At 38.1% G+C, this 12,880-nt stretch overlaps 1 protein-coding gene across 2 annotated transcripts in view; it reads right to left on the bottom strand.

The window, feature by feature from the left end:
• Nucleotides 1-219: 219 nt before the first annotated feature.
• Nucleotides 220-12,880, bottom strand: part of AEBP2 (AE binding protein 2) — a 76,251-nt gene continuing 63,590 nt past the window's right edge. For both annotated transcript variants that reach the window (XM_062194903.1, XM_062194904.1), the window contains exons 6-9: nt 8,464-8,531; nt 5,025-5,138; nt 2,589-2,615; nt 220-2,026 (exon numbers count right to left, since the gene is read on the bottom strand). In XM_062194903.1, coding sequence (XP_062050887.1) covers nt 1,981-2,026; nt 2,589-2,615; nt 5,025-5,138; nt 8,464-8,531 — 255 coding nt within the window. In that variant the 3' untranslated portion in view covers nt 220-1,980. The remainder of the gene's footprint in view (nt 2,027-2,588; nt 2,616-5,024; nt 5,139-8,463; nt 8,532-12,880) is intronic.

Below are 12,880 nucleotides of genomic sequence, written 5' to 3'. Positions count from 1 at the left end.
CATGGAAGAGCACTTATTCAGGAGGGCTGCAGTTTACCTAGCAACCGACTACACGTGGACTTGGAATAGGGATAGATTACTACAGGCATCACATTTGGGAGTAGAAAGAACAATAGAGATGGGTGGAGATTTAATACATGATTACACGTGTTAAGATTTTCACTTATTTCCCAATCATAATTGGAATACATGTATATATGTATACATATATAAAACAACCACATTTTAAGTATTTATTCTTTTTGGTATGACAGTAATACTATTAAAGTCAAGTCAGATAAGCAGAAAAAAAATCATGAATGATAACATACTCAGCAGGTCATCAATAACCAGGAAATTTGGTTTTGACACCTAAGTATTTCTACACAATGGGAAAAAACTAATTTATTCTCTGTGTCCCTAAAGAAAATTAGCTGTATATTTTCAGATGTCATTTTAAATTTTAATTGAATTGTTACAATTTGAAGCTAAATGCAATTTGTTTGTTTTATTAGAAAAAATACTCAAGCAAGGTCTACAATCATCGGTCAATTAAAAATGACTTACAAGAACATGAGGCAATAAAATAAAAATACAGGTACAAACTATATATCTGAAACACTTCTATTTGGCAATGTTATAACAAATCAAAACTTAAAAAGAACAAAGGAGATCGCAGATTACTTCGCAGATACAGAATAAAGCAACTGATGAAGTGCTTAAGCAAAAGAAAACAAAAATGTAAGAAAACACACTGCTTTTCTTTTCAAAAATAAAATCACATTTGCTACAGATGGCATGGATAATACGCTTATTAAACAACCATTCCAGAATGTCTTATAGCAGTGCTTTTCATTTGCACTTCATTTACTTTTATATGACTCATTTCACATATATAGCTCTTTACCCTATTGTTAATTAATAAAGTCTCCCATAATTTTTATTTATTTTTTATTTTTTAAAGCAAATGAGAAATGACTTAAGTATCATGGAACCTTTCCCATTTTGGAACCAAAGGCTTACTTCTATATTTTTGTCTACTCTTTCTTTTAAAAAATTTAGTGTAAAAACTGCTGGTTTTTATATCACTGTAGTAAAGTGAAAACTCCTTAATCAGGAGTATTTTCTGCAGTTTGACTGCATATAACCACAAACTTTACAATATGTCCTTCCAACAGCAAGGAAATAATGGATTTCACGGTCACTGTCAGAAATGAGTGCCATAATTCTATTATGGGTGTAGGTCCTCCCTCAAAGACTTTCTGGAAGGATGTTCAATGTGTTTTGTTCTTATAGATATTAACAGTAGTACATAGTCCCTTAAGTCTGCAAAAGACATTTATTGTTAAAGAAGGTGCTTTATTAACAATTCCTCTGGCAGCACTAGTGAATTACAATATCCTTCAATATTATTTCTACCATAATATATACATTTAACTTTCATGCCTCTAGAAAAACATCTACAGTACATTTCATAATATAAAAATATATTACAAATCTGCTGAATTATTTACAAGCAATGTTCTATTATCTCTATGCAACATTTGTCTGATACAATACTAACAAGTTACACATATTTCCATTTCTGTAAGTAAAAAACAAAAATCCATATGGCTTCTTGCTTTTAGCAAGCAAGAAAATGATTTTATTTTCCTTTTCAAAACCAACTTTGGTGCATAAAAGATTCAGTTTGAAGATACTTTAAAAAAAATACAATTTTTCTTATATTGATAAAAACAACTCAAAAACCAAACTGCTCTCCTCAGGAAAAAATTAGTCATATAGGTTAAATGAAAATACAAAGACTATTCAAATAATTTGAAATAGAGGTTTTTCAAAAACCGTTAACAGATGAATTATATAGGTAAATATTAACATACTGTACTCCATGAGGAAACCCTAGTCCTGAAAAGGGAGCCACCATACATACTGCAACACTCTGTAACAGTAATTTTCAGCCCTAATTCGATAGACGAATTTTTAGTTGATTGCAAATGTCCTTCACTGTTTGCTTAAATACAAATTGAACACTTTTCTTATCAGAGTTCTGCAAAAGAACACAAATGGCAACCAATCACATCTATTTATCATAACTGAAAAGTTAATTATCTCTTGAAAATTTTTCACTGCCTAAATATTTCCTAATTTAATTCCAAACAAATAGCCACTGTTAAGATAAATATCCTTACAGTGCTTTTGGAATTTGTAAGGGCACATGTCGTTTTTTCTTTTCAGTATAACTATTGTAATCACTAAAGGGAAGAAAAAAAAAAAAAAAGCAGCTTAAAGCAGCAAGCATGCAAAGCCTTTTAGAAGCTGTTCCACTAAGTTGCCAGCAGAGTGTTTGCTCAGTCTCCCACAGTACCATTCCATGAAAATGTGGACATACAGTAATATATTAATATATTCCACCAAAGACCCTACTTCATTCACAGAATGTTTACACTAAGCATAAATATTATTCTAAATACTGGATTTTTTTAAAAGGGGGGGTGGAGGAGAGGGAAAGGGGTTGATTCTAATGTGCAACTTTTCCTAAACCCATTGTCAGTGACTAAGACTGCAGGTGTCCCCGCTTGTTTGCTTTTTATGTATTTATTTATTTTTACCTCTTCAACCTCTTCTGCGGCATTGTTCTAGAAAAAGAGAAAAAGGAATTTCCTTTTATTCAACTGAATCAGACACACTGAGAATTTCAAAAGAGTGACATCAAAACTGTTTATAAGATACAGGCAATATGATCAGGGATCAAACAACCACTAAGGTATTTATAAAACATTCCCACAATCTAGTTACATAACACAACTTTTTAATAAATATTCATGTATGTAAGAATTCACCATCTAATACATGTATTTTGACCAACTACTAGATGAAAACTGTCTTTAAATCCCCCAAAAAAAGTTCTAGTCTCATTTGAAGTTAGATACATATTTGGGAATTCTGTCATACTTTCATTTTGACATATGCATGAGTGGGAAATTATTTCTCCTAAAAACAAATTAGGATAATTGCTTTTTCCCTTTAACTTAATTCCACACATTTTCCTAGTTATGCCAAACATTAAGCAAATGAGCTATACTAGCACAAAGATCACACTTCTGGGACACAGAATTAGCACAGTGCTAATTTCCAAAATAGTAGAAGCATAGACGGTTACAGTCAAGATTAAATATTTTGTTTTAGTAGAATTAAGGAAAATAATCTACAGAAACACCTATTACACCTAAAGGATATCAATTCCCAATAGTGAAATCAATTAAGAACTACAGAATCACACACTTTCATAATATTCAGTACTACTCTTATGTACTTTTGAACATCAGCGCTAAGGTTGAATGAAATTTTTTCAAATTCACTTATACGAAGACATCGAAATCACTTGCTACACAGCACAAATGCAGCAAACGTAAGCATGTTCTGGGATAAAGGAAAACCCTTAGAAAACGGAAAGTCAAATGCATTTTTAGGATGCTAACTTTAGTTACACCCCTCTCCAAATAAACAACAGAAATAAATCCTAAATTAAGTACTAATAAGAATAATTATTTTTCTTTATAAAGATAGTTTGTGACTTCCCCTAATTTTGCTAGTGAATTTTCCTCAATCCTCTTCTGGTAATGTATCCCATCGTGAAAAGAACAAGTCTTACTGTATTATTTTGCAGCTTCACCAAAGGATGTTACACGAAATAGTTAATAGAACAGGGAAAAGTCAAGTCTCAACATTCCTGTAAGGCTGACCCATTATGTTAGAATTTCATTCTCAGAACAATGCTTCAAATTACAGAAATCCTGCCTTTACACTGAGTAACATTACAAACTGCTGAATCCTGGAATGAATGGAACCTTCCAGCTGTTTGATAACTATAAAATCAACTATCTTTGTTATAGCAAAACCTCGTATTTGGGGATTGCCAATTACTGTACATCACCTTATTTTTTTCCAACCAGTTCCTATGCATACTACATATTAAGATTTCATTTAAAAATAAGTTCTTTCAATAAGAGATCCTTTTCAAACCTGGTTTTGAAGATTCTCGTAATTTTTTTAATCACCCTAGCATATGTCATTTGGATAGAGGCAGTTTGGAGTTTAGCCACATGCTATCTGTGTAACCTCAGGCAAAGTAAATTTATTTAGCATCCTGCCTCAGTTTTCCAATCTGTAAAACAGAGATAGCAACACCTATATCCCAGAGATGCTATGAGGACGAAGTGTATGAAAGCACCTAGCAAAGGACTCGGCACATACAAATGCTGGTTTCTCCTCTTGCTTCCCCTATACCTTCACAAGCAAAGCACACTGAAACTAAGGTCAGATCAGAAAATCATTAGAAAAGTGAACATTCTGACATGCCCCTCAACAAACTGAACATTTACACTGATCTCTCAAAGTCTGCAGAGGGTACAAGTTTAAAAAATTCCAACTAGTCCCAACTAGTTACCATATTTAGGACATATGCAAAATATTCCCAGGCCCACAAAACTCTGACATTACAAAAACAACTATGTACTTAAACAAATGGAACTCATTTTCAAAACACTCGTGTTGCAATTTAAGCTACTTAAAGCTGAAATTAAATAGCATATAAACCTTTACAAAAAATAATCTTTCTGAACTCCATAATTTTAACTCTCTGTGACATAATTTCTATACATAGAAAAAGCACCAAAAAACAAGGTATGCTTGTAACGAAGTACAAGTTGAGTATCCTTATGCCAAAAATCCACATCCAAAATACTCCAAAATTTAAAGCTATTTGAGTGAAAAGAGAGAGCTCAAAAAGCCTCAGATTCTGGAGTATTTCAGATTTTGGAGTTTTGGATTAAGGATGCTCAACCACTAAAGTCTAAGAAAATACCCCAAGAATCTGAAAAACTCCAAAATAGCAAATACTTATGAATCCAAGATTTCTGGGTAAGGGATACTCAGCAAGAATATTTAAAAAAAAAAAAAAAAGGCAGGTCTAACCACCCCAAGGGTTAGGGAAATTTTAAGATTATAATTCATAACGTAAAACTTAACAACAAGAATTAAATTACCTGTATATGTTTGGGTCCAAAAGCAAGGCAGTATCTTTGGGTAGCTTTGATAAATGAACTACTTTAGTTTTTAACTGATGTCGTTCACTTTCATTCACCCAGACATCTGGCAGACTAGGGATAAAAAAGAAAAAAGAATTTCAGCTTTATCCTTAATATGCATCACAATCAGCCCCTTAGTGTTATAGGGCCACCTAGCTCAACGAGGTTCTCAGAAACCAAGAAGTTCAGGCATCAGGACATGAATAAATCTTCAACATGAACTCAGGAATGAGTTAATTTTTAGTGGCAAAGCCATAAATATACTTAGAAACATTTATCAGAAAACTAGCCAGCCTTCAACGAAGTGAAATTTGCACATGAGTTTCACATGAACAAAGAAATTACATATGATTGAAATCCAGTTTTTTAACATGCATAACCAAAATTCTGAATTAAAGGAAATTTCATCCTTCAACGAAATTCAAATATAAGTATTTTGCTATTTGGACTGATCAATTTTCAAAAGGCTAGGAATACAGAACCCGTTTTTAAAGATAAAATATTTATACCTGTAATGTAAAAAGAGCTCAGTACAATGAATACTCATTGAGGAAAAAGATAATGAGGGGCTGTGCTGTTGTGCAGTGGGATAAAGCCCTGGTCTGCAGTGTCAGCATCCCACACAGGTGCCAGATCAAAGCCCAGCTGCTCCACTTCTGATCCAGCTCCCTGTTAATGCGCCTGGGAAGGCAGTGGAAGATGGCCCAAGTCCTTAGGCCACTACACCCAGGTGAGAAACCCAGAAGAAAGTCCTAGCTCCTGGCTTCAAGTCCGCTCAGCTCCCGCTGCTGCAGCCACCTGGGGACTAAACGAACGAGTGGATGGAAGATCTCTCTGTAACTCTTCCAAATAAAAGGGGGGGGGGGGGGGGGGGAGATAATCAGAAAGAAGGAACAGAAACTATCAAATTCGCGGCTGGTGATGCAGTACAGTTGGTTCAATAGCCCTTTGTGATGCCAGCATCCCACACTGTAAGTGCACATTCAAGTCTCTGCTTCTTCACTTCCAGTCCAGCTCTCTGACTATGTGCCTGGGAGAGCAGTGAAGGATGACCCAAGTACCTAGGACTCTGCCATTCACTTGGCAACCATTTGGGTATCCAGATGGAGTTCCAGGCTCCTGGTTTTGGCTAGTCCCAGGCTCAGTCACTGTGGGACATTTGGGAAGTGAACCAACAGACAGAAAGATGGAAGACGTCTCTCTGTCCTTCTGCCTTTCAAATAAAATCAATCTTTAAAAAAAAAAAAAAAAACCTATCAAGTCACTGAAGACAGAAACAGTTTAAGATGTCTTGTACTTGTAAAACAAAAAGGAACAAAACTAACTTGGCATGATAAGAGGCAATGTCAATAATAAACCAGAGAAATAACTTCTGGGTCTCCCTCATGGGTACAGAGGTCCAAGCACTTGGGCCATCTTCTTCTACTTTCCCAGGCCATAGCAGAGTTGGATTGGAAGAGAAGCTGCCAGGACGAGAACTACTGCCCACGTGGGACGCCAGCGCTGGAGGACCCTTAACCCACTAAGCCACAACACCAGCCAGTTAATAAGAAAATTTTAAGTAAAAAGATAAAAAGGAAATTAAATATGAAATATTTAAATTGAGGAGCACCTGGGTAAGAAGAGTTCTTAAAGAGAACTGTAATGGCCACTACAGAATTATAGTCAAGTGACTTTTTTGTAACATTTAGTGTTGCTGGAAAATATCAAGGAATTTTTTAAAATAAATAATTCAAATAAAGGCATGGCTAATTTATTTATTATTTACCTGAAAGTCAGATTTACACAGAGAGAGGTGAGGCAGAGGAGAGGTCTTCCATTTACTGGTTCATGCCCCAACTGGCCACAACGGCTGGAGTGGCACAGATCCATAGCTATGAGCCAGGAGCTTCTTCTGGGTCTCCTGCACAGGTGCAGGGGCCCAAGGACTTGGGCCATCTTCTACTGCTTTCCCAGGCCATAGCAGAGAGCTGGATCAGAAGAGGAGCAGCCGGGACTCCAAACAGCACCCACATGGGATGCCAGCACTGGAGGAGGCAGCTTTACCTGCGACGCCACAGCACTGGACCCACGTACATACTTCTTATAGGTCATTAAAAATCCTAAAAATAGGCCGGCGCCGTGGCTCACTAGGCTAATCCTCCGCCTGCGACGCCGGCACCCCGGGTTCTAGTCCCGGGTGGGGTGCCGGATTCTGTTCCGGTTGCCCCTCTTCCAGGCCAGCTCTCTGGTATGGCCCGGGAAGGCAGTGGAGAATGGCCCAAGTGCTTGGGCCCTGCACCCACACGGGAAACCAGGGGGAGGCACCTGGCTCCTGGCTTCAGATCGGCGCCAACCGTGGCGGCCATTAGGGGGGTGAACCAACTGAAGGACCACCAGGACCACCTTTCTGTCTCTAACTCTGTCAAAAAAAAAAAAAAAAAAAATCCTAAAAATAATCACACTCTAACAATGACTAAAAATCATTGAAAGTATTTTTATTTGAAACAACAGGGGCTGGTGTTGTAGCATAGCAGGTTAAGCTGCTGTCTGCAGCACAGGTATCCCTTATAGGCGCTGGCTTGAATCCCAGCTGCTCCACTTCTGATTCACCTTCCTGCATTAGCACCTGATAAGGCAGCCAAAGATGGCCCCTGCACCCAAGTGGGAAACCCTGAAGAAGCTCCTGACTTGTGCCTGGCCGAACTCCGGCCACTGCAGCCTTCTGGGGAGTAAATCAGCAGAATGAAGATCTCTTTCTGCCTCTTCTCCTTCCTAACTCTGCCTTTCAAATAAATAAATCTTCAAAAAAATTATTTTTAAAAAAGAAATAAAGGGGCCAGCTCTGTGGCACAGTGGGTTAAAGCCCTGGCCTGAAGTACAGGCATCCCATATGGGGGCCAGTTCAAGTTCCTCTTCCAATGCAGCTCTCTGCTATGGCCTGGGATAGCAGTAGAAGATGGCCCAAGTCCTTGAGACCCTGCACCCACGTGGGAGACCCAGAAGACCCAAAAGAAGCTCTTGGCTCCTAGCTTCAGATCGGCGCAGCTTTAGCCGTTGTGGGCATCTGGGGAGTGAACCAACGGATGGTAGACCTGTCTCTGTCTCTGTCTCTCTCTCTCTCTCTCTGTCTCTCCTCTCTCTGTGTAAGTCTTAACTTACAAATAAATAAAACAAATCCTTAAAAAGAAAAAGGGAAAAAAAAATTAAAAATCTAAGTATTGAGGCTTTAAACTTGAGACACATACTCAAAGAGCTTCCAGATAATCTCACTAATCCTGACAACCTCAAAATGTATGATTTCACCTCTCTAATGCTTTGTACTTTAATTTAGTTACTTAAATCATTTTGGAATGTCAGATTTTAATAAAACTAAAGCATAAACCTATTAGTTACATAGAGTATTTCAAATACTTACATGTCCTCAGGCATCCAATGAAGCAAAAGTTTTATCTTTCCAGAATCCTCTTTTCTCTTAGCTATTACCTGGTAATGACATGAAAAAAAAAAAAAATCATAAAAAACATTTGTAAAAGATCATTTTCTGATGTTGTTAAAAAGGACTTTGCACCTAATGAAAAACTTAATGAAAAAAATATTCCTTCCGTGGGTGAGCTGTTACCACCACAATGTCCTGCCCCTCATATGTCTGTAGCACTCAAACCTCAGGTCCAAGAAATCTTACTCTAAAGACTTCAGTGTCCCACGAACCAAAGTGCTCTTCTGTATCAAATTAATTAATTGCACATCCCCACTTTCTTGGACCTTCTCAAACCCCCAAAGCCATTTTCTACTCAGTATCCAGAATGCTTGCTCCAAAACACAAATTCAATAGCATTTGTTTTTTAAACTGATAGATCAGCAGTGTTATTTTTTTCAACTGTATTCATTTTATTTTAGAGGCAGAGAGACACAAAAAGACATAGAGCTCCCATTCACTAATTCATTCCCCAAATGACTTCATGGGCCAGGGTTGAGAGCTCAATTCAGATCTCCAACAGCGGCAGCAGGAACTCAACCACTTGAGTGCTGCCTTCCAGGGTCTGCGTTAGCCAGAAGATGGAATGAGGAGCAAAGCTAGGACTGCAACCCAGACACTTTGATACAGGATACAGATGTCCCACCAGTGCCTTAAGTGCTATGCCCTACAAAAGCACCTTTTACACTAAAACTTTTCAGCAGCAGATGGCCCGAGTGCTTGGGCCCTTACTACCCATTTGGGAGATCAAGATGGAGTTCCTGACATTAGACCACCTTCAGGCTGCTTTCACACTGGCCCTAGCTCTAGCTTCTATGGCCATATGAAAGATTAGTGTCTGTCTGCCTGTCTTGCTCACTCTCTAACTCAGCCTTTGAAATAAACAAATGTTTAAAAAAAATAAAACTTTTTCAAAATTTTGAGTGAGGACTTCAAGTAAAATCAGTGTGGTCCACAAAACTCTTACTAAGACAAGCAGAACTTAGGCTTTTCTATGTACCAAAGTCATCAAAGCTTCCCAGAATAGGGCTGCCATAGATCATACTCTGTCCTAGGAGATGGGCACACATCAGTAAAGCAAAAGTATAGATTGTTCCCATGAAATTTCAGTTAATGGCTTTTGGAAGGCTTTCTAAAGAAAGGTCCCTAAAAAGTAAGGCTGTGCTACAGAATTATAGTAAATGACTGAGAACAAATCCCTAGAAGTATATATGTAAGTATGATTTATTCAAGAAATGTGACTGGCAATCCTAACTGACTCACCCATACTTGTACTCTATGAAGTATAAATTTGATGCTATACTTGAACAAAATAAATCATTAACACTTATTTACATATTCAGTCATATTCTTTAACGTGTATGCTTCTTAGGAACCTACGGCATTCCCATCTCCTTCTGACTCCCAAACTCCAGCAGTGGATGAAGAAATCCATTGTGTTTCTTTCATCTGCTAAGTGCTTACTATCCATCAGCATACATAATACTGAATGGGACCTGCCCAAGGTGCCCACTTTGCCTCACAGAATGTAGGGTACTGTCAATCACCTCTACCAGAGACTGACCAAAATTATTCACCATAAACTTAGAGTAAAAACAAATCATTATAATGGATTATTATCAAGTCATTTAAAATCAGGTTTACAGATATTCAGAGCAAGTGAAAATGCTAAGATGGAAACTGAAAGGCAAAGTTTAATACGATTAATTTAAAACAAAATTTATATTCGATGGATGTATTTATGGGAAAAAAGCATCAACTGTAACAATGAAATCTGTACTACTGTAGGTAACTCAAACCACAAAAGAGTTGATAGGAATAAAGTCTTTGTACTACCATTCCTCAGACCAAAAAAAGATGCTTTGTTTGGCAGTGAAAAGCATGTTGTTAACATTTTTTTTACTTCCTTTTCTTATTCCTATAATTCTTAATCACATCATTTCTTTTAAAAAAAAAAAAGGGGGGGGGGGAGAGACCGGGCCCCGGGGCGCAGCACTGTGGCTTAGCAGGTAAACCACTTCCTATCCAGCTCTCTACTATGGCCTGGGAAAGCAGTGGAAGACAGCCCAAGTTACTGGGCTGTTGCACCCATGAGGGAAATCCAGAAGCTCCTCGATTCGGATCAGCACAGCTCCAGCCATTGCGGCCATCTGGGGAGTGAACCAGAGGATGGAAGACCCCTCTCTCTATGACTTTCAAATAAATAAATAAATCTTTAAAAATTATTAAATTCACTTCTAATCGTATTTTTCACAAAAGAAAAAAATAAAAGATATGTATAGTCAAACATAAAGTACACAATATCCTTAAAGGAAATGAAACTGCTTTGTCAACTATTTACTAAGTCTGCAGCTTAGCTAGAGTGACAACCAAGCATCTACAGTAGTTGGAATATTTTCAAATAAAAAACAATAAAGAAAAAACTACTGCCAGGAAGGAAAAGGTCTATAACCTACAACTAATGTATTTGTTGCTTCCTTGGTTTTTTTGTTTTGTAGTGTTGTGGTTTGTTGGTTTTATTTTAAATAAAAGATAAGTCAATAAATCTTCGGGCTCAAGCTTAAGGAGTTAAATAGATTAATCTGAACAAGACCCGGAAAAGTTTAAGAAAAAACAATGTACTTGCCACCCATTATCAGATTCTGATAGTACACAGACTATGTAAAATCAGAACTTTAAAAAAAAAAACTTTTATACGAAAACTCCAATTCTAAATAAATGTCTAAAATTCTAGATAAGGCAACAAAATTAAATAAAAAGCCCAAGGTCTTATCTGAAGGTGCTAAGAACCAAGTATCTCCAGGATAACTTGTTAACAACGTAGGCCAAGCAAACACTGTGAGCGGCTACTGGCTAGGAATTCTGCTGACCTCTTCTGGAGAAGGCTTGAGTTTCAACACAAACTGCACAGGATCCTGACTCACAGGTTTTTATCTTTGTGAAGTGTTTAATTTTCACTGTGGTTATTTCCTATGTTGGTTTGATAACGAGGAAACCTAAATTTACAGTTAGTTTTGAACATTTCTGACAACAGAAGTGATTCTGTTTAACACACACTGCCTTAACCAAAATCCTGGCACATGGAACTCTGGAGCACTTGCTCATCTAGCTCCTGTCCTTTTCACTATGTCCAACAAAGAGCTCATCCCAATAGGAATGCCTGCCTTCCACCTTTCTTCTGCAGTTTACAATTCGCCTTTATGACTTTTTCTCAAAGTACCTCTGCCTCTGTGTCATTTAAGGATTCTCAACACTCAAACCTCAATTTTTCGATTTACAACATAATAAGTAACACAAACTTAAGTTCCCCCAGATGCTTCTACAGCTAGAACACTTCTCATCTCATAGACCATTTTGATCCTCAGTAAATCTTTTCTCTGTAGCCTCTTAGTATCCTGACCACTATTTTTACTCCTTCTTTTTCCTGTATTTTTTTTTTGAACCATCTCTATTTCTCCCATGACAAGTCTACAAATTTCTTCAAAAGAATATCTAAGCTGGTATGTCACTTTTTTTATTTAATGATTTGAAAGAGTTACAGGGAAAGACAAAAACAGAGAAGCAGAGAGAGAGAGAGAGAATCTTCTATGTCCTGGTTCACCCTGTTGATGGCCCCAATAGACAGAACTGGACCAGGCTGAAATCAGGGGCTTCCATCCAGGTCTCCATGTGGGGGGCGGGGGCTCAGACACTTAGGCCATCTTCCATTGTTTGTCCCAGGTAATGTGTAGGTAGATGAGAGAGAGAGAGGGAACCAAATATCCATCTGCAGGTTCACTCCCAAAATGTACACAACAGCAAAGACTGGAACAGGCCAAAGCCAGCAATTCCATTCAGGTCTCCCACATGGGTGGCAGAAACCCAACTATGGGAGATATCACCTGCTACCTCGAAGGGTGTACATTAGCACGATCAGAAGTGGGACAGGGGTGGAAGACTACTTGTACCTAGCCATTCTGATATAGGGTACAGGTATTCCCAGTGTGGTGACTTAACCACTGTGCCTTCACACCCTCCCCCTTGACATTTAAAGGAATGAACAAATTAGCCTTAATGCCAATCTCACGTTCTGGTGACATCTTACCTTTTGTAAAAAAGATTTCAGGGGCTGGCGCTGTTGTGTGGTGTAAGAGTAAAGCCGCCACCTACAGTGCCAGCATCCCATATGGGCACCAGTTCGAGTCCCAGATACTCCATTTCTGATCCAGCTCTCTGCTATAGACTGGGAAAGCAGTGGAAGATGGCTTAAGTCCTTGGGCCCCTGCACACACATGGGAGACCTGGAAGAAGCTCCTGGCTCCTGGCTCCTGGCTCCCAATTGGCCTAGCTCTGGCTGTTGCAGCCATTTGGGAAGTGA

The sequence above is a fragment of the Lepus europaeus genome, chromosome 6 (genome assembly GCF_033115175.1).
Source record: "Lepus europaeus isolate LE1 chromosome 6, mLepTim1.pri, whole genome shotgun sequence".
Lineage (NCBI taxonomy): Eukaryota > Metazoa > Chordata > Mammalia > Lagomorpha > Leporidae > Lepus > Lepus europaeus.
The sequence above is the reverse complement of the archived record's forward strand: the minus strand, read 5'-3'. Positions and strand labels throughout refer to the sequence as shown.